Genomic DNA, 22,699 nt, shown 5'->3' on the forward strand with positions numbered 1-22,699 from the left:
TTTATCTGTGTCTGTTGGACAATTAATAAACACAATGACATGTAATTCTGAAATGGTCTGTCTTCCATTTCCCCCCCGTGCCATAAAGTAACAAAAATACGTAGGATTCCCTCGTTTATGAAATATATCTATTCGAAGGTAAGCAATGCCGCTTTTATAGAATTGGCTTATTTTAAGTCATAGTGGAAAATGAATGTTTACATTAAACAAATGTTAAGAACTGTATCAGATTACATCACGCCGCATCAAATCGCACCGAACCGTTCCCTATTCCCCGAGTCGTATCGTAGCCCATGTATCTAGATACGTATCGGATCGTCTTATAAGGGAGAGATACAAAACCTAGTATCTGCCATACTCAAATGTATCTACCATACTACAGACCAGACAGTGCTATCCTGTTCTATAAAACAGAGCGGACAGTGCTATCCTGCTCTATAAAACAGAGCGGACAGTGCCATCCTGTTCCATAAAACAGAGCGAATAGACTCGAGAGCTGAGTTACTTTAACAGTGTGAGAAGAGCAGAGACTGGCGAACAGAACTCATGTACAGCCCGACTGTTTCTTTCCCTTTTTGAAATGTATTTATTTATTTTTGCTGTTTTAGTGAAAGTAGCTCACAGGACTCATTCATTAATATCTGCTTGTGTTTTTCATGTTGTTTTGTTTGGTTTCATTTGGTTTTGGGATATTGTTATTTTGGTTTCATTTGGTTTCTGTGTGCTGAGGGTCTCAGTGCCCATCATCCCACAGTCTGCTCTGTTGACCTTAATGACGTATGTAGGTGTCGCCCTCCCACTCACCTTTACTTTTAAGAAGTTTCTCCTTTCAGTCTTTCTCCAACTCTGATGTACATGTTTGGTATAGGAGAGGCCCAACAACTGCCACTCTTTGGGGTGGTAGTTTGTGTTTGTCTGATTAAATGATCAGGTCAAATGCTTGTACATCACCCGAATAAACTGTTCTCTCAAAAACAGTTGTATGTCATAATCGACGACATTCTCCACTGTTGCTACCCCAGACAGGAGGAACGATGTAACTGTGAGGGCCTGGAGTCGGGCAGGTCACAGGGTACGGATGATTCTATTCGTCATATATTGTTCAGTTTCGTTACATTGCCTTTGAATGGATTCAGTTCAGTAGAATTATTAGAAATCTCTTGAGCCCAGCAGGTCTTGTCTGCATGTCCAGGCAGAACCACTTTTGTTAGCACTTTTCCCCTAGTTTGACTACCGGAGTTTAGTCTGAGTCAACTTGTTTAACACAGTGCAGTGTCACCGGTCACAGTCTTGACTGAAATCTGCTGCAATGTTTAGAAAGTACCATTTATTAATGGCCACAAACTACAACACTCTCTTGGGCCTGGTCTAAGAAAAGTAAACAAACAAACAAACAAACCCAAATGTTTAGACCTGGATTCCAACAGAATGACTAAATGTAAATAGTCTGAGATGTGAAGTGAAGACTCTTAGGAGAGAGGGTGTGACCATGTGACCGTGTGCTGGCACTGGGCAGGGTTAAGAGGGCTTCAGACAGTGTCCACTGGGCACTCTGTGTCTCCAGATCAACTATTAACAAAAATCATTCAAAGGGACTGAACACAAGTGTATTTAATCCATCGACTGTGTCATCTGTAATGATTATTTTATATTAAATTTACACCTTTTAAATTGAACATGTTTTGGTTGGTTTTTTGTGAAATAAAAGAGCTCAGAGTTTTTACAGTATTCTTTTTGCTTCTGCGATGCACTGTAAACATTTTGAGGAAACGTGATGGAGTTTTTTTCTGCTGTTTGGTTGAATCTGTAGACTTTTTTTTACACAGTCTCAGCTGGCAGCCTAATTATACAGCAACACAGCACATGCTAGTTTGAAGTTCTGTCTTTGTGTTTGTTCAGTGCAGCTAAGCTAACTACACTGACCATACCGGTCATCATACAATCACTGGCCTGGTGCTTTATGTGACAATAAAATGACAAATATCAGTTGTGTCTCATATGAACATTGTTTTTATATCATAATAAATTTCATATTGCACATTTCTGAAGAACTGATGCAAGCACAATCTGAAAGAATATAGTAACAGTGTTATACAGACAACCTTGACTTCAGCATCAAATTATTAAAATTAGACTTACACACCAGATATGGAAACTTTGAAAAGACACAACAGAAGGGGGTATTCCAGAAATCGAGTCAGTAAATTCAGTGTAAGTAGTGAACCTCCTAATAGACGAGCCCTATGGCTTCATTCTCCTCGCAAAACAAAACCATACGACTCTTCTATTAGGAGTTTTACTACTTACACTAAACCCACTTTCTGGAATACCCCCCAGGATTATATAGTACGTACATACACATATACAATGGCAGTGAATGTCTGTAAAGACATCTGTAGTAAAGACCTCTTCTCTGATGCAGGGGTATCAGCGTGTAATTAAGAGGTCAAAACAAAACCAGCAGGTCCATGGGCCCCCAGGACAGGACCCTCACTCCAATACCTCAGTGTCAACCAGAGGAAGATGGCTTCCCCCCCTGTGAGTCTTGGTTCCTCTGAGCAATGTTCTCTCTATTTCAGCCAAAAGGAGTTTTTTCCTGCCACTGTTGTCTTAGCCTTGTTCACATGTTTCTGACAATGTTTACAGAAAAAAACGCTATACAATTAAAATTGAAATCAATGTAATTCATTTAATTAATGAATTTGGTGCAGTTTTGCAGAGTGGAAACATCCAGTGACAATAGTGTACAGGAGCACTTACCTTGCAGTGTCATGTGATCTATTGAATCCAAACTCAGTGCTTCATGACCAGTGATAGCCTTTTGTGTCTTCATTGCCCTAGTGATGTCTCATCTGATTACACAAAGAGTCAGGCAAACTGCATATTCATAGAGTCCACATTCACTGCACACACCCTACAGCTATCCCTCACACAAAGCTTTTCCTGTATCCACTTTTTGTTACTCAAACCCGTTATCTGAAATACACCTTCAAACCTTTCTGCATCCAAATTAAAACTGTGTACAGACATGGGAACCACCTCTCATGTGGAATAGTAATTGGAGTGAATTGCAGATTTCAATAAAATAAAATAGATTTGAAACAACAGCAAGACTGGTGTAAATTGTAACACTATAACAATAATAATTATTTTTTCTTCATCAACAGAATAGTTTCCCAGCACTTCATCGCTCTCCAGAGCATAAATAAAGGCTCATACTCTTCTATGCAGAACATTTACTGTAAACACATCGCGTGATTTAAATAGATGCCATTCGAAGCCGTATTATGTAAATAAATGAGTCGAATATGTGTAGACCGCTTCTACACTGAGCGGCTCGATTTCAAAGTTCCCTCTGAAAAGAAGGCTCCGCCCAGCTGTTGGCAAGCTGTCTCTGATTAGCTCAGTTCGACTCATTTGCATTAACGTCAGTAAAGGCTGTAGGTCAATCCTTGCGGGTGCTTTTATTGGATCTGCTGCTGTCAAGCAGTGCCGAAGAATTGGAAGGGCAAACGTTGGAAAGGCAGAGAAAGACTGACAGAAAACACCATTATGAGGCTAATTTCTGCCTCTACCTTTATATATGACAAATGCAAGCCTTTATTTTTGAAACGCGAAACTTAGGACCGGGGATTCGTTTTGTTTTTGTACGATTGTATTATCCAGAGGTGGTACCACAGATAATTTGACTGCCCTTACATCTTTTTTTTCTGAAAGAGGGAAATTCGTGGGCCTTTGGTTCTCTGCTGCCCATTCTAAACGCTTTTCTTGTTGAGGTTGTGTTGTTTCAGTTCTGAAATGGATATCCGATTGAAGCCTGTGCGCTAAGATTTCTAGTTTTGTAATGGTCTTTTTTGGCAGATAAATGGAATGTTTGATTGGAATGTTTTGCACGGAGTCTTCAATTCGGAACGACTGTCAAGAGGAATACGATGCTTTTCGAATGTTTTAGCCTGTTGATGATGAATGGCTGCGAAGTGGAGCTAACTGTCCTGAGAACCGGTTTGTGCCTAATGTCTTGAATTTAAGTGGGTAACCAGATTGTTAAAGGAGAAGAGGACATCCCACTAAATTGGATGTTTTTGGGTGGGGAAGGCGGCAATACCCAAAGGCAAGATAAAATGGATAAAACTGTCGCCTAAATCGAGGAGGACTGATATTCTCGTGGAATGAGTAAAGTTAAAAACGAGTCTGTGACGATGTGGTACGAAGGAGGGAGCGTGAGGAGACGATAAATCCCGTATGGAATTAGGCAATCGAATTGAAGTATAACGGGATTCATGTTGACAAGGAAAAAACGCCGCTTTGAAAAGATATATGTAATTTTCTTCATGTAAAAGACAGAGAGGAAATCTGTTTCCTGGTTGGGGGGTGGGGGGAAGGAAGATATATTATTCATAGCCTCAGTGAGGGAAACAGGAGCGAACGTTTTACATTAAGATTAAAAAAAAAGAGAGAGAAAAAGAAAAAGAAGATATCGAGAGGACACGGAATATTCCAGGGGCACACACACACAGAGTACTTAAGCAAAAGAAGGAGGCTGAAGTGGCGTTGAAGTATGGGCTGCGCTTCAAGCATTCATATCTCTGATAGAGTGGTCTATCATAGTGGAAAAGAGTCGGAGGATTCGCACTCGCCTCAGCAGACCAACACCACTCAGCAATCTCAACAGCCAGGAAATCCAGCCTCAGGATTACCAATTAAACCGTCTAGTTACAAGGTGAGAACTGCAACACAGCCCTCTCAGCAGGGAGAGGGAGAGTGAGTGAGTGAGTGAGAGTGAGTGAGTGAGTGAGTGTAAGAGGGAGAGAGTCTATGTGTATCTGTGTATACGTATGCCAGTTTTATTGGAAGTCATAAAACCATCATTTGTGGCACTTTCATTCTCAGTGTTGGAACTGGATGACTAACTCAGTGCTAGTCATGTAGGTCACCCATAATCACACCACCCTTTCTCTCTCTCTCTCTCTCTCTCTCTCTCTCTCTCTCTTTTTTTTTAGTTCTCGGTTTTTCATTTGCCACTCTTTAATTTGGGTGGGACTAAATTTGCTGTTAGGTGAGGATTTTATAGTCTTCTCAGATTATTTCCAATACATGGCGTGCAATATGGCTCCCCCCAGACACCCCCCACCCAGCTAAAAAGCACGTTCATAAAGCTGTGTCGTAAAGCGGTTATCTAATTAGACATGGATATTGTTGAACTTGTCTTAAGTCTCGCTTGCTGTCAGATAGTGGCCAGACTAGTTGGTTGACAGGACGCCACTTGTGGAGAGGGGGTGCGTGTTTCCAAAACAGGAGGCCAGTGACCGTACTGCTCTTGTATTCGCGCACTGTGTCGCCGAGGTCGTTTTTTTGCGCTATGTCAGGGAATGAAGTGTTTTGACATGAATGGTAGCCGTAGAGTAGAGTTGGCTGCTTAATTTCAACTGACACAACAGTGTCATTAAGCTCGCTGTAGCTTTTACTTAGTGGAACAGGCCTACTGTAGTAGAATTGATTTAAGTTTTGAACCTTTTAATGTGTAGACTGATTCTCCAAATGCACCGTTTGTCAGGCCTACAGCCTGTGGTCCTGTGACACACGCTAACGAGCACAGTTTTGACGGATTTTCATTTTGCCGAAATTCTCAAAGAAGAAACACCAGTTCTAGATGGTTTCAGTGTCGCATCTGGACGTTATGCACGTCCCTGATTTTACAATATTTCACAGTTTAAATTTTCGTGATGGACAATTTCAGATTCTTTTCACATGTGGTGTTCCTACAGACAAGTGGTGTGTCGTTGGTGCGATGAAAGACAAAAGCCCTTCACTTCTTTAACAACATCGTTGGTTAAAAGACGAAAAGGTCCACGGATCAGCTGTTGTAAATGTAAATGAAAGAGTGGGGGTGATGGCTGGTTTGGAGGATGATTGCATTTGTTTGTAATGAATTTTTTGATAAGGCTCTGTTTGTTCATGCCAGTGGTGAGTGGTGATCTGTACCGGGCAGTGACCAGTCGATCCTGTGATGTGTAGGTCCTGTGATTGAGTTTGCCTGCGGGCATGCGTTCATACGTTGGAAGTTCACTTTTAGTGGCTGAAACGAAACATTTAAAGACCCAAGCTACATCTACACTCATGACTGCCTGTCTGCTGTGTGTATGCGTGTGCGTGCGCTGTGTGTGTGTGTGTGTGTGTGTGTGTGTGTGTGATGAAAGCATGGCTACGAATGGCTGATCCATTTTTTCACCTGTGATGTTTTACCTTTTGTTGGAGACTGTGAAGATGCTAAGCTGCACTTCAAAATACACTGTATTTTATGGTAATACAGGTGAATGATTTTCAGGTACGGGAACAGCCAGGCTGATTAGGTGAAGGCGGTACTTTCAGGAGCATTGCTTGTATTTGGGGTTTTGAGAGTTTCAGAGCTGACCCCCCTTGATTCTCCTGCATGACTCCTGTTCTCTCTTAGGTGGAAATTTGATGCGTTTGGTTTCTGCCGTCCATCCATCTGCTGCAGATTTGTAGAAAAATGATGCTCACACACAAGTGTAATCATTTTAAACACACATACCTCCTCTTTGGCACTGGTGCTGATAAAACAGTCCTGGTGAACATGTGAAATGGATGTGATGTGATGTGAAATGGATGTGATGTGGGATGTGATGTGAAACTGATGTGATGTGAAATTGATGTGATGTGATGTGAAACGGATGTGATGTGATTTGAAATGGATGGGATGTGATGTGGTGGAAAATGTACAGTGTTTGGCTGGGGAAGAAGATGTGTGGGTGAGACATAAGATAGTATCTGATAAATATCAAAGTTATGAGAGAGAAGCCACGGAATTTTCCCTCTCTTAACGGCCATGAGCCGGCATCAGCCAGTGTCCGCTCTCCCTGACGCGTTCACATCCACCTCACGGCAGGTTTCCTCACTCAGTGTAGAGTGTAAACGGTTACAATGTCGTACACCTCATTGTAAACCATACGGTGAGAAATTAGTTGCAGAAAGAATGAAAATAATGTTAAAATATTGTGACCATAATCAGATAGAATTTTTTTTTTTAGATATACACACACACACACACACACACACACAGTGATGTGCACACACACACACACACGCCTTACTGTATATGAGGTTACATTTAGTAGCACAGTCAGTTTTCAGTTATATACTGTGAAGTGTCATTTTCATGGCTGGATGAAAAGCATTTTTAATCATTAGGTAAAAATACAAGACTGAAAAATTTTGATGCATTTGTCAGTACATATTGCGACAGACGACACAGGATTTTAAGCTTAAAAAGAATCAGGCTAATAATAAAATTCCGTGTGATCCAACATTGTTTCATTCATTGTGGCCAAAGGACAGTAGGAACTTTATTTTTTCGTCTTTTCCAAAGTCTGTTTTTACTGCTGACCAGAGCTTGTTTCTTACAGTGAGAGAACAGTGCCGTGGCAGTTCGTCCCCCTCCTCTGTCCTTTTCCCAATTATAGTTTTATTTTACAGTTCTTCCATCAAACTTAAACAGCAATTTCATCTTTATGCCAAACTCCAACTGCATGAATTCCTTAAGGGTCATCCGTGGATGAAGGCAAACGATGCTGAGGTTATAAACCCTGATAATGTCGTGTACGTGTGTGTATATGGTTCTTTAAATTCACATCTTTTAATAAAATAAGCAGGCAAGAGCACCCGGGTCACATGACAGTGAATCTGAACTCAGATGTTTCCGTCTTAAGTTTTTGGAAAAAAATCTTAGCGTGCATGTAGTGACCCAGTGAACCCATCCAGAATAATATGTTATAAATATATTTCCAGAAAAGTCAAATATATTCATACCCCTGTTTTTAGGACTTGTGTAAGGATGACAAAGCGATTCTCTGTTATGTCATGATGATATGTGTGAATGGGCTAGCTGAAGATCTTAAACCGTCTCTTCATAGAGAATACACGTGAGAATATTTGTGTATACCGACTCCTTAGATGGCTCTTCATTTCAGCCCACATTACAGGCTCTAGGCTGAGTTAGCCACAGTAAAACAATACATTAGTCTCCACTCATCCAGTTTAATGGTTTATTGGAGCTGTGTTGAAATTGTTCTGTTTCTGAAAAAGCCACTTGGCGTTTGGAATGATTTATTTCTGTTAGTTTGATGAAAGATCTGATGAAGGCTCAGCTTTCTAGCTGCAGAAACCAGGTGTGTTGGGAAGATCAGACGTCTCTGATTCCACCGGAAGAAGAAAAGAGTTAATGAAGAAGCAGATCCAGAGTGACTCTCTAGCACTGTGTGGTGTTCTCTCCGGAGAAGCATAATAACAGACACAAACACCACTGCCTGTGTGTGTGTGTGTGTTTGTGTGGAGCCAGGCGGTCCAGTGTAAGGCCTCCTCTTGCCATCTCCACTAGGTTCCCAAAAAGGTTGCAGTTCTATGGGGCCAAGTGAGTGTTGTTTAAGCCCATTGGCATTTGGGTTTTTTGCCTTCGACTGACACTGGAAAACCTTCTAACGGTCCTTTTGGTGAGGTAGCGTCTGATTGTGTGAATGAAGTTTTGTTTCTGCAAGATGCGATCAGTTTTGCTGGTCCTCTGCTGTGGTGTTTGTCCTCCTAACCCTCCTGGATGACTGGACATGGAGGTAAGAGTGACCTCCTTCTCTCCCTGGCAGGTCAAACCCTCGCACAGTACCTCAGTTACTGGTATAAAGACGTGATCTTAATGGTTTCATCCTCTCATTCATTTTTGTCACCATTTCTTCTGATAAATATCTGTATGTTTTTTTACATGAGAGTTATGTCTCCATGGAGACAGATGACAAACAGATTTTTTTTCTTTGTCCTCCGGTGAGTTCGGAGAGGTCAAAATTCACTGAACACAGATAAACTTGTTCACTGGTTAATTCAGATGTATATTTGTTGGATTCATAATAATTAGGGGTGTCAGTATTTCTGACTCATATAATTTTTGTGAAATAATGTTATTTGAGAAGTGATTTTTTTTTCCCCTTTTGAACACGTGTTCATATGAGGCATGACAGGTGTGAGAGTGTATAAAGATGGCCTCATATCTGTGTTTTTGTCTTTGAATATTGCTGTCTTTGCTAATTTGTTTTTATCAAGGCTGTTACTAATTTTGAAGGGAGTTAAAATGATTAAAAATCATTGGCTATGATTGTTCTGGTCTATGCTTCGTGCCCCGTGACAGAGAACGCCTAACTGACGGTCAAAAAGTTTTCTAACTGGAACTTTGTGTTGTTTCCTCAGACAGGTGTTTGTAGTGATGTGAAAAACAACACTTTATGTGTTTAATTGGCTCCTTATGAAGCAAAATGAAATGGGAAGAGCCTGAAAAGTTTAAAGAACCGTGTGAAAAGTTTAAAGAACCGTGTGAAAAGTTTAAAGAACCATGTGAAGGGCACAGCACCATCTGGGCTGGACTGCCCCTGATAAGAGTCAAGTACAAGGTCAGGTGATGGTTTTCTTAGTCTGTTCCAGTACATTCCTCCTGCTATACCCAGTCTGATATAGGGACAGTCTGTGGGTTTAACCTTGGCTTAAAGCTTCCCTCCCGTCTCCTCTGGTTTATTTTGGACACCAACCGAAAGTAAATATTCATCTTTTCCAATATCTCTGTTTTAATACATTTTTTGTAAATTTCCTTTTAATTTTGTGCTGCTAAACAGTTCGGTCTGTGTTAAATTAGAGTCCATCTCAGACATTTTCATTGTTTTTTGGCGATGAGACTCAGATATGACCTCTGTGTTTGTCGCCAGTGTTTTAGGATTTTTTTTTTCTTTCTCTGTTTCCTCTGCCTGCCCTGCGGGGCCTGCGTCAGTGTGCCGGTCAGGCCCCGCTGACGGCCGGGTGGGTTTGAGTCTGAGTGGAGAGTCATTGACTGGTTTCTTGCAGAGGGGGGTAAAGGCAGAGCTGTGTGATGAATTCATCCACTGTGTCAGGGTTGTCCAGGCTGCAGGAGAGGACCGAGACAGACTGTGTAACCCTATCAACTGGCGAACACACACTCTTTCTTTATTTCATTTCTTCTTTTGTTCTTTCTTTCGTTCTCCCATTCTCTCTCTCCCCTCTGTTTTTGTAATTTCATCGTGCTCAGTAATCTGTCTCCTATCAGTTGTGCTCTTAACGTATCGCATCTGACATTTCACTCTAGCTCTCACCACATCATTCGCTGTAATGCCTAAATGGTTTGAAAAGTTTGTCTTCTCTTGTATCAATGCTGATTATGTATAACTGGAAGCTATGGCAGATATGAAAACAGTTCCGTCTCTTTAGGGTTAATTTGTTCTGAGTCTGACCTCAGTGCCACATGGGAGACATGACCCACAACACTACATGCACGTGCATATAGGCCGTACTCTCTCTCTCTCGAAAACTCACATCGTTTTCATGAGCTGTCTTAATTGTCAGCTATTTAAGGATTAGTTCAAGTTATTGTTTTTTCACATCCTTAATCAGTCTTTACCATGGAGAACGCATAAAGGACAAATATTTTCCAGTCCAGTCTTAAAACTTGAACAAATTCTTTTAATCTTAAATTCTCAAAACAAACACGAAAGCCTATAAAGACAGCTCACTGAAGAAAAAAAAAAGCGCTGCCCCCAACATAAAACAACAACAACAAAAAACCCACACCACCGCAATGACGACAACAACATCATTAACAAGAAGACGGCAGTCGCATTAACCATGGCTTAGTTCCTCTTCCTGCCGCAGCCTATCAGGCTGGGCTGTCTGTGTTCTGACAGACCGCCTGCCGTTTTGCCCTGTCATCCTCCGCTCTTTATCTCGGCCGCCACACAGGCTGAAGGACGCAAACGCGCAGTGTGAGTTTATGAAAGAACAAGCCCAATAGCGACCGGAGACCGTTAGCGGGGTTAGTTAGTTTGGTTACCCGCGAAGGTTCAAACCAATTACTGGCCTTAAACAGGTTCGGTCGTCGCCTCTGAGCCTTCTCCAGCGGGGGCCGTCTCTCAAACCTCTGTGTGTTGTCGTTCAGGTGACGTTTTTACATGTGTTTAGCCTTGCGTAGAGCTGTGTCCCTGACCCCTGACCCCTGGCCATGACCCTGACCCTGACCTGCGCGCTCTCCCTGGCCGCGTTCCGCTAGCATTCTGCCGCAGCGCACAGACGGCTACGCTCATGAGCGAACTGTTCATTCATTCATTTTCTAAGCCGCTTATCCTAATTAGGGTCGTGGAGGTTGCTGGAGCCTATCCCAGTGTTCACCGGGCGAAAGGTGGGGAAACACCCTGGACAGGTCACCAGTCTGTCGCAGCGAGCAGACCCTGAAGCTCCAAAATTAATTCTTTTGTTCAGTGGCGATTTTTAAAAATATTTTTTTATATTTTATCTATATTTTTTTCTTTTTTTTTTTGCTGGCGAGGGTGTCTGTATATCAGGGCGAAGTAATGTGATACTTGAGTATAATGAAACATTGAGGCAACCCTTTTTTTTTAAACTTCTTCAAAATGTTGGTTCACTCAAAGTGTCGGCTAAGGTACTTTAGGAACAAACCTTCCCACTGTTGTTGAAATAGTCGTCACAAATAAGGCAGGATCCAGATACTTGTGCTTCTCCCTCAAGGTTAGAGAGTTTTAATCATGAGACGCCATGTGATTGGAAAACAGTCTCACTTCAGAACAAGGCTGCACAAGACTACACTATCTGACCCTAACACACACACACTAACACACACACACACACACACAGGCACATGCACACACACACACACACAAGACTACACTATCTGACCGGCACCAGCTCAGCTTCAGAGTGGGTCATCTTTCACTCACACACACTCGCTCACACACACACACTAACACACGCTCACTCGCTCACACACACACACACACACTAACACACACACACTCGCTCACACACGCACACACACACACACACACTAACACATGCACACTCGCTCACACACACACACACACACACACTAACACACGCACACTCGCTCTCACACACACACACACACTAACACACGCACACTCGCTCACACACTAACACACACACACTCGCTCACACACACACACTAACACACGCACACTCGCTCACACACGCACACACACACACACACACACACGCACTCGCTCACTCACTCACACACACACACTAACACACGTACACTCGCTCACACACACACACACATACTAACACACGTACACACACACACTAACACACGCACACTCGCTCACTCACACACACACACACACTAACACACGCACACACACACACACACACACCAAGACATGCACAGGTGGTTTTTGAGCCCTGAATTTTATTTTCGTCTCACTGTTTGGTGTCTTCTTTGAGTTTGTGTCTTCTCAGCACAGACACAGGTACTTTCATACCTCTTTTTTTGGTTCTGGTTCATAGACACAGGCACTTTGATACCTCTTTTTTGGTTCTGGTTCTGGTTCCAGACACTTGCACTTTGATACCTCTTTTTTTTTTTGGTTCTGGTTTTGATTTGGTCCCCACAAACTGACATTTTATTAAATTATTATTTTATTCATTATTATTAAATTATGTTCTCAACTCTTTTCTTAAGTTAACATTAGGTTAATTTTTAAATAAATACAAAATGACTAAATAATAGATTGAACATAAATTGTTGTTTTTTTGTTCTTGTTTTTTTGTTTTTTACAGTTTTGATGAATTTTACATATAAACGAAAGCGGTTAATGTATATTGAAACAGATTATCATTCTAATCAGTCATGTGGTTTTCCCATTCAGTTAGTGTTGTTCTCAGGTTGGTGTGTGATATAGTTCGTTTTCCCGACGCTGTGTGTTGAAAAAGTCAGTAGATGCAGTGTGCTGCATGGCTGTGTGATAAGTGGAGACCTCAGTGGGTGGCCTAGTGAAGTTTGCCTTGGCCTTATGATGCAGGGACCACGGCACACTGATTCACTCTGTTTAAGGTGGTGTTTCAATACTGCTTTAGAAGAGAGAGAGAGAAAGAGAGAGAGACAGAGGGAGAGAGAGAGCAGACTGGTTTTACAGTGCTCTAAATCAGAACAGACCTGTTTTACAGTGTTCTAAATCAGAACAGACTGTTTTACAGTGTTCTAAATCAGAACAGACTGTTTTTTACAGTGTTCTAAATCAGAACAGACTGTTTTTTACAGTGTTCTAAATCAGAACAGACTGTTTGTTACAGTGTTCTAAATCAGAGCAGACTGGCTTTACAGTGTTCTAAATCAGAACAGACTGTTTTTTACAGTGTTCTAAATCAGAACAGACTGTTTTTTACAGTGCTCTAAATCAGAACAGACTGTTTTTTACAGTGTTCTAAATCAGAACAGACTGTTTTTTACAGTGTTCTAAATCAGAACAGACCTGTTTTACAGTGTTCTAAATCAGAACAGACTGTTTTACAGTGTTCTAAATCAGAACAGACTGTTTTTTACAGTGTTCTAAATCAGAACAGACTGTTTTTTACAGTGTTCTAAATCAGAACAGACCTGTTTTACAGTGTTCTAAATCAGAACAGACTGTTTTACAGTGTTCTAAATCAGAACAGACTGTTTTTTACAGTGTTCTAAATCAGAACAGACTGTTTTTTACAGTGCTCTAAATCAGAACAGACTGTTTTTTACAGTGTTCTAAATCAGAACAGACTGTTTTTTACAGTGCTCTAAATCAGAACAGACTGTTTTTTACAGTGCTCTAAATCAGAACAGACCTGTTTTACAGTGTTCTAAATCAGAGCAGACTGTTTTACAGTGTTCTAAATCAGAACAGACTGTTTTACAGTGTTCTAAATCAGAACAGACTGTTTTTTACAGTGTTCTAAATCAGAACAGACTGTTTTTTACAGTGCTCTAAATCAGAACAGACTGTTTGTTACAGTGTTCTAAATCAGAGCAGACTGGCTTTACAGTGTTCTAAATCAGAACAGACTGTTTTTTACAGTGCTCTAAATCAGAACAGACTGTTTGTTACAGTGTTCTAAATCAGAACAGACTGTTTTACAGTGTTCTAAATCAGAGCAGACTGTTTTTTACAGTGTTCTAAATCAGAGCAGACTGTTTTTTACAGTGTTCTAAATCAGAACAGACTGGCTTTACAGTGTACAGTGTTTTACAGTACAAGTGATGTGTCAAGCCAAACCAGAAACTGCATTATTCTCTCTAACAAAACTATGACAAGTGTATGTTTACAATTGCACAGTATGTTTTCAGTGTATGCACATGAATGAAGTGAACATATGTCATAAACACTGACACCAGTAAGTGTATCAGTGCTGGACTCCTGGCAGGTAGTTTAGAGAAATCAGTGTACGTGAAAGATTTGAATACTCTTCATTTCGTCACAGTTCATGTGAAAGATAGAAAGACAGAACTGGATAATAATCAATTATCTATTAGAATGTATTTCATCATTTTTAATGGTTCAGTTATTGATCAGATATAATGCATTTCATAATCAAAACCATGGTGTGAATTTGTAAGTCGTGTTTGTAATCAGTGGTCATGAAGAAACATAACACAGTATCGGATTGAGGACACACTGGTGTTGACTTTACGGTAGGAGTGGACTGATGAAAGAGAAACGTGGTGCAGATATGAGAGGACAGCAAATGACAGGTTCCAGCCAAAGCCCTGCTGGAGATGCAGTGCCTGTCTTCAGAATACTGATTGGTCTATGGTGCCATTAGTGTTCAGGGTTTTGGAGTGCCTGTCTTCAGAATACTGATTGGTCTATGGTGCCATTAGTGTTCAGGTCTTTGGAGTGCCTGTCTTCAGAATACTGATTGGTCTATGGTGCCATTAGTGTTCAGGTCTTTGGAGTGTCTGTCTTCAGAATACTGATTGGTCTATGGTGCCATTAGTGTTCAGGTCTTTGGAGTGCCTGTCTTCAGAATACTGATTGGTCTATGGTGCCATTAGTGTTCAGGTCTTTGGAGTGTCTGTCTTCAGAATACTGATTGGTCTATGGTGCCATTAGTGTTCAGGGTTTTGGAGTGCCTGTCTTCAGAATACTGATTGGTCTATGGTGCCATTAGTGTTCAGGTCTTTGGCGTGCCTGTCTTCAGAATACTGATTGGTCTATGGTGCCATTAGTGTTCAGGGTTTTGGAGTGCCTGTCTTCAGAATACTGATTGGTCTATGGTGCCATTAGTGTTCAGGTCTTTGGCGTGCCTGTCTTCAGAATACTGATTGGTCTATGGTGCCATTAGTGTTCAGGGTTTTGGAGTGCCTGTCTTCAGAATACTGATTGGTCTATGGTGCCATTAGTGTTCAGGTCTTTGGAGTGCCTGTCTTCAGAATACTGATTGGTCTATGGTGCCATTAGTGTTCAGGTCTTTGGAGTGTCTGTCTTCAGAATACTGATTGGTCTATGGTGCCATTAGTGTTCAGGGTTTTGGAGTGCCTGTCTTCAGAATACTGATTGGTCTATGGTGCCATTAGTGTTCAGGGTTTTGGAGTGCCTGTCTTCAGAATACTGATTGGTCTATGGTGCCATTAGTGTTCAGGTCTTTGGCGTGCCTGTCTTCAGAATACTGATTGGTCTATGGTGCCATTAGTGTTCAGGGTTTTGGAGTGCCTGTCTTCAGAATACTGATTGGTCTATGGTGCCATTAGTGTTCAGGGTTTTGGAGTGCCTGTCTTCAGAATACTGATTGGTCTATGGTGCCATTAGTGTTCAGGTCTTTGGCGTGCCTGTCTTCAGAATACTGATTGGTCTATGGTGCCATTAGTGTTCAGGGTTTTGGAGTGCCTGTCTTCAGAATACTGATTGGTCTATGGTGCCATTAGTGTTCAGGTCTTTGGAGTGCCTGTCTTCAGAATACTGATTGGTCTATGGTGCCATTAGTGTTCAGGGTTTTGGAGTGCCTGTCTTCAGAATGCTGATTGGTCTATGGTGCCATTAGTGTTCAGGTCTTTGGCGTGCCTGTCTTCAGAATACTGATTGGTCTATGGTGCCATTAGTGTTCAGGTCTTTGGCGTGCCTGTCTTCAGAATACTGATTGGTCTATGGTGCCATTAGTGTTCAGGTCTTTGGAGTGCCTGTCTTCAGAATACTGATTGGTCTATGGTGCCATTAGTGTTCAGGGTTTTGGAGTGCCTGTCTTCAGAATACTGATTGGTCTATGGTGCCATTAGTGTTCAGGGTTTTGGAGTGCCTGTCTTCAGAATACTGATTGGTCTATGGTGCCATTAGTGTTCAGGGTTTTGGAGTGCCTGTCTTCAGAATGCTGATTGGTCTATGGTGCCATTAGTGTTCAGGTCTTTGGCGTGCCTGTCTTCAGAATACTGATTGGTCTATGGTGCCATTAGTGTTCAGGTCTTTGGCGTGCCTGTCTTCAGAATACTGATTGGTCTATGGTGCCATTAGTGTTCAGGTCTTTGGAGTGCCTGTCTTCAGAATACTGATTGGTCTATGGTGCCATTAGTGTTCAGGGTTTTGGAGTGCCTGTCTTCAGAATACTGATTGGTCTATGGTGCCATTAGTGTTCAGGGTTTTGGAGTGCCTGTCTTCAGAATACTGATTGGTCTATGGTGCCATTAGTGTTCAGGGTTTTGGAGTGCCTGTCTTCAGAATACTGATTGGTCTATGGTGCCATTAGTGTTCAGGTCTTTGGCGTGCCTGTCTTCAGAATACTGATTGGTCTATGGTGCCATTAGTGTTCAGGGTTTTGGCGTGCCTGTCTTCAGAATACTGATTGGTCTATGGTGCCATTAGTGTTCAGGTCTTTGGCGTGCCTGTCTTCAGAATACTGATTGGTCTATGGTGCCATTAGTGTTCAGGGTTTTGGAGTGCCTGTCTTCAGAATACTGATTGGTCTATGGTGCCATTAGTGTTCAGGGAGTGCCTGGCAGTTTCCCGTTATGTGTGGTTTCTAAAGGAGCTCTTCTGCTGGAGGTCCAGGCTGAGACAGTAGTGATGTGAGCGGAGGGGAGTTGTGGGAATTCTGGGATGTGCAGAACCGTGGTGTGACAGCAGAGTGGAGCTGAGTCCATCAGCGACCTCTGAGCCTTCAGATTAGGATTGGCACGGCATTAAGATGGATTGATGTGTAATCTGGATAAGGACAAAAATACCTTGGAGGAGAGAGCAGAGAAGCCGCGGGGACTTTATTTACATGTCATTCTGTAGTATCGCTGATTTACCCGTTAGTTACTCTGTTTTTTGTGGTTGATGTGGGTGGACACCAGCCTTTCCTCCAGACATGAATGAAGGCTCACAGTGGGAAAGACCATGTGTAGAAAACGACTGCTCTGGTGAGTGTGACGGGTTTTGAACTGTGTGAGACTCTGGAAAGACCTGCTGGGTTTTTGGGGGGTTTTGTTTTGTTTGTTTTTTCCCCTGGGCTGGTGTGAGGGTTCATGTAACGTGGAGACTGACAGTGTAACTGGGAGAGAGTCCAGTTGTCCAGCTGAAAGTGGCCAGTCTGAGACTGTTGTGTAACAGTGGTCACATGACTCAGTGCTCCTTACAGCGACTCCACTCTCACTGCACTCTCTCACTCACTGCCTCGTTTCCCACAAACCACTGCACTCTCTCACTCACTGCCTCGTTTCCCACAAACCACTGCACTCTCTCACTCTCTCACTCACTGCCTCGTTTCCCACAAACCACTGCACTCTCTCACTCTCTCACTCACTGCCTCGTTTCCCACAAACCACTGCACTCTCTCACTCACTGCCTCGTTTCCCACAAACCACTGCACTCTCTCACTCACTGCCTTGTTTCCCACAAACCACTGCACTCTCTCACTCACTGCCTCGTTTCCCACAAACCACTGCACTCTCTCACTCACTGCCTCATTTCCCACAAACCACTGCACTCTCTCACTCACTGCCTCGTTTCCCACAAACCACTGCACTCTCTCACTCACTGCCTTGTTTCCCACAAACCACTGCACTCTCTCACTCACTGCCTCGTTTCCCACAAACCACTGCACTCTCTCACTCACTGCCTCGTTTCCCACAAACCACTGCACTCTCTCACTCTCTCACTCACTGCCTCGTTTCCCACAAACCACTGCACTCTCTCACTCTCTCACTCACTGCCTCGTTTCCCACAAACCACTGCACTCTCTCACTCTCTCACTCACTGCCTTGTTTCCCACAAACCACTGCACTCTCACTGCACTCTCTCACTCACTGCCTTGTTTCCCACAAACCACTGCACTCTCTCACTCTCTCACTCACTGCCTTGTTTCCCACAAACCACTGCACTCTCACTGCACTCTCTCACTCACTGCCTTGTTTCCCACAAACCACTGCACTCTCTCACTCACTGCCTTGTTTCCCACAAACCACTGCACTCTCTCACTCTCTCACTCACTGCTTCGTTTCCCACAAACCACTGCACTCTCTCACTCACTGCCTTGTTTCCCACAAACCACTGCACTCTCTCACTCTCTCACTCACTGCCTCGTTTCCCACAAACCACTGCACTCTCTCACTCTCTCACTCACTGCCTTGTTTCTCACAAATCTGACTTCCATTTCACCTCAACACTGAATTCATTTCAGCTAAACCCAGGTACTGTTTCAGTTTAATTTAATTTAAAAAAAAAAAAAAAAAAAAAGAGAAACAAGTATGTATCTGAACATATGATGAAAGAAGCTTCTCATTTACACAACACAGTCACATAATATGAGTAAGTAAACATCATATAGAGAAATACAAAAAGACAATGCACTCCCACACAAACATAACATGAGTTAGCATATGGTTTATCAGACTGGGTTTAGCAGACCATGTAAGTTCAGTAGATTTACAGGAAGACAATAAACCAAACAGCTCACAGCTCCTGTGTCCTGGATTTGTGAAGTGGTAGCCAGTGGTAGTTTGTCCAGCGTGGTTTATTTGGCATCTCTGAGATGTGTTTGGAAAGGAAGATCTGGTCTACTCAGGAGACTGTCAGCCCTGTTGCTGTTGGTAAAGTGACACACTGCAGTCCCGTGTGTGTGTGTGTGTGTGTGTGTGCGCGCGGCGCGTGCATGTCTGTGTGTGTGTGTGTGTGTGTGTGTGTGTGCCGTCTGGGAACACTGCCTTTCCTCTGACGTCACGCTGCCTCAGCTCCCCTGCAGGCCTCTGTCAGTGCTGCGCTCTACACAGAACAGAACAGAGCAGAGCAGAACAGAACAGAGCAGAACAGAACAGAGCAGAGGAGAGCAGAGGAGAACAGAGCAGAACAGAGGAGAGCAGAGCAGAGCAGAGCAGAGGAGAGGAGAGCAGAGCAGAACAGAACAGAACAGAACAGAACAGAACAGAACAGAGCAGAGTACAACAGAGCAGAACAGAACAGAACAGAGCAGAGCAGAACAGAACAGAACAGAACAGAGGAGAGCAGAGCAGAACAGAACAGAGCAGAGGAGAGCAGAGGAGAACAGAGCAGAACAGAGGAGAGCAGAGCAGAGCAGAGCAGAGCAGAGCAGAGCAGAACAGAGCAGAACAGAACAGAACAGAACAGAACAGAACAGAACAGAGGAGAGCAGAGCAGAGCAGAGGAGAGCAGAGCAGAACAGAGGAGAACAGAACAGAACAGAGCAGAGCAGAGCAGAGGAGAGCAGAACAGAGGAGAGCAGAGCAGAGCAGAGCTGCAGTTAGAGGCTCCTCTGCCAGTAGCTGGAGGTGGTGCCACGGTGTGTGTGTGTGTGAGAGCTGACGGGACTGTTAGAGTCTGATGACATTCATATTGAGTGAACGTAACTGTCTGACGTTGCCCAGCACCACAAACTCACACTCGCAAGAGCTCCACCAGTCACTGTTGGGTAATGTAATGTCTTCACAATGGGCCCAACTCCTGTGTCAGGAACACAATACACATGTATGTGTTTTTATCTAATGTAGCGAGAGCTGCAGACTCCAGCAGGTCAGAGTGTTCCTTCAGTCAACTCTCTGTTCTGTAACAAAGCTCCTGATAAAAACAGAGGTGTTGGTTTAGCTGTTTAAAACATGAATATTTCTGAGACATTTCTCTATGCGGAATTTAACTGAATATTTATGCAGCCTATGTGTTTTTCTCAGCATTGTGAACTTCTCTCCCTCATATGGGGAGAATATTTGTCATAGGTGTGTGTGTGTGTGTGTTTTAATCCGTGTATGCTATCAGAAGGAATATAGTTTTTTGCAGGTTAAGTATTCCATTTCTTTAGAATGCTTCATGATACTGTACAGTAACATAGCATGTGGAGCAAAAAAACCACACATACATTGCTCGATATTCATTTGATGGTTTGCACATAAAATCTTTTTCCTCCTTTGAGCTGTACTGAAGTCATTATTTGCTAATGGAACATACTACTGTAAAACTGTTTGGTTTTTTCTAAGTTTAGTTCACTGAGCATAAAGGTGAAGATGGTGACCAAACACTAACAGCCTTGGGAGTGTCTGCAGGATGGCGTTGTTTTTGGGAGTTCAGGGAGCGTCTGCAGGGTGGCGTTGTTTTTGGGAGTTCAGGGAGCGTCTGCAGGGTGGCGTTGTTTTTGGGAGTTCAGGGAGCGTCTGCAGGGTGGCGTTGTTTTTGGGAGTTCAGGGAGCGTCTGCAGGGTGGCGTTGTTTTGGGGAGTTCAGGGAGCGTCTGCAGGGTGGCGTTGTTTTGGGGAGTTCAGGGAGCGTCTGCAGGGTGGCGTTGTTTTTGGGAGTTCAGGGAGCGTCTGCAGGGTGGCGTTGTTTTTGGGAGTTCAGGGAGCGTCTGCAGGGTGGCGTTGTTTTTGGGAGTTCAGGGAGCGTCTGCAGGGTGGCGTTGTTTTGGGGAGTTCAGGGAGCGTCTGCAGGGTGGCGTTGTTTTGGGGAGTTCAGGGAGCGTCTGCAGGGTGGCGTTGTTTTGGGGAGTTCAGGGAGCGTCTGCAGGGTGGCGTTGTTTTTGGGAGTTCAGGGAGCGTCTGCAGGGTGGCGTTGTTTTGGGGAGTTCAGGGAGCGTCTGCAGGGTGGCGTTGTTTTTGGGAGTTCAGGGAGCGTCTGCAGGGTGGCGTTGTTTTGGGGAGTTCAGGGAGCGTCTGCAGGGTGGCGTTGTTTTTGGGAGTTCAGGGAGCGTCTGCAGGGTGGCGTTGTTTTGGGGAGTTCAGGGAGCGTCTGCAGGGTGGCGTTGTTTTGGGGAGTTCAGGGAGCGTCTGCAGGGTGGCGTTGTTTTGGGGAGTTCAGGGAGAGGGGTTAGGACAGTTGGACTCCTGCAGCAGAGTAACACACTAACAGATCTGCTTACCTACAGCACACAGAACCATTATCATGTTTTCATGTGTTGGAGAAATCACAGTTTCTTCTGATGCCTTCAGAACATGAACCGTTTGAATCAGCACACGAGTCTTCAGCGCGTGTCCATTTCATCTCCGCTCTGTCGCTCTGCTCCTCGATCAGCGTACGCTCACATTTCTCAGATTCTCTTTCTGGCATTTTCTGCTGCGTATCCAGGCTGTGGAGCTCTCATGGCCTACTTTTGGCTGCAGTGACTCACCTACGCTCTGTGGCAGCGCTGCCAGCAGCCCTGGTCACTGTATGGAATGCTGCCTGCTTTGGAGACTCTTCAGTTTTTCTCAAAGGGATGCTGAATGTAGGCTGTAGTTTGTGGGCGGAGCTGATGGTCACTAAGGGTGATATGGCAGTCACTCTTTGTCTGACGACAGATCTGGAGGGAGGAGCCTAACTCTGCCCTGACCACAACCAAGGCAGCTTCTGTCAATCATATGTCAGACCATCCTTTAAAAAGGATTGTTATAACCAGCCCCATAGCCTGTCAGGGGATACTTTATAAATGTCAGTGTGTTGAGCTCTCAGAGTTTACCTGTATGACTGCACCTGGGACAGGAAGACCCCTCTCCAGTACCAAAGCCCCAAACACCAGCTCATCTTTTTCCACTGTGTTTAACATCTCTGAGATTAATGGTATCTAAGGACCACAGCAGACTTGATGGTACATCTCAGTGTGTGTGTGTGTGTGTGTGTGTGTGAGAGAGAGAGAGAGTTGGCATCTGTTTACACGTCTTAAGAAAAACTCTTTCTCTGTTTAAAGTGTGGTGTGTAGAGATTGAATTGTGTTTAGTTTTTTGTTTTTATTATTGTAATTTGTCATTTTACCTTGTGGATCCAAGTTAGTGGTAAATTGGAGATATGTAGTAATGATTGGAGTAATGATTTGCTGTGCCGTCACGCAAAGAAAAGACACTGTCATTTTTCACGTAGTTCTACAAAATATAAACACAAACATAAAAAACAGACACTGGTAATAAGCAAACTGTGTGCTGGCTACAGCATGAATGTCTGTGTACATATGGCATGTGTGATGTGAACTGGTTTTGAGTCTGCTCCACGCTGAAGGCATTAAACATTAAAGGTAAAGGCTCATGAAAATCAGTGTGATTGTGCGTTTTTCGCTGTGGCCCCCACCGTGACTAAAGTGTGAAGTGAAGTGACATGTTTTCCTCCGTAAACAGAAACGGTTATGTGGTTATATTTGTACGTCTTCAACATATGAACTCATAAAATCACACCGCATGGATGCTTTGAGATTAACGACATTTTCACACGAGAGTTAGGCCTATTGGATGAAAAAACAATTCCTCTGACAGGACATGTTTTGGTTTGTGTGAAATTCAGGTGGCAAACTGTTCCATTCTTAGAAATTAGACAGAATCTCTGGAGTTTTCCAGAGGGCAGAAAAACCTTCTTCTGAGAGCAAGCCATTTAAAAATGAGTTTAATAAGCTGTGTGCCATGGAGACAGAGAGAAGGA

At 43.3% G+C, this 22,699-nt stretch overlaps 1 protein-coding gene across 1 annotated transcript in view; it reads left to right on the plus strand.

Annotated features, from left to right (window-relative positions):
* Nucleotides 1–3,726: 3,726 nt before the first annotated feature.
* Nucleotides 3,727–22,699, plus strand: part of pde8a (phosphodiesterase 8A) — a 39,726-nt gene continuing 20,753 nt past the window's right edge. Inside the window, exon 1 of the mRNA XM_030764605.1 lies at nt 3,727–4,720. Coding sequence (XP_030620465.1) covers nt 4,559–4,720 — 162 coding nt within the window. The 5' untranslated portion in view covers nt 3,727–4,558. The remainder of the gene's footprint in view (nt 4,721–22,699) is intronic.

This window comes from Chanos chanos, chromosome 2 (genome assembly GCF_902362185.1).
Source record: "Chanos chanos chromosome 2, fChaCha1.1, whole genome shotgun sequence".
In the NCBI taxonomy this organism is placed as follows: domain Eukaryota; kingdom Metazoa; phylum Chordata; class Actinopteri; order Gonorynchiformes; family Chanidae; genus Chanos; species Chanos chanos.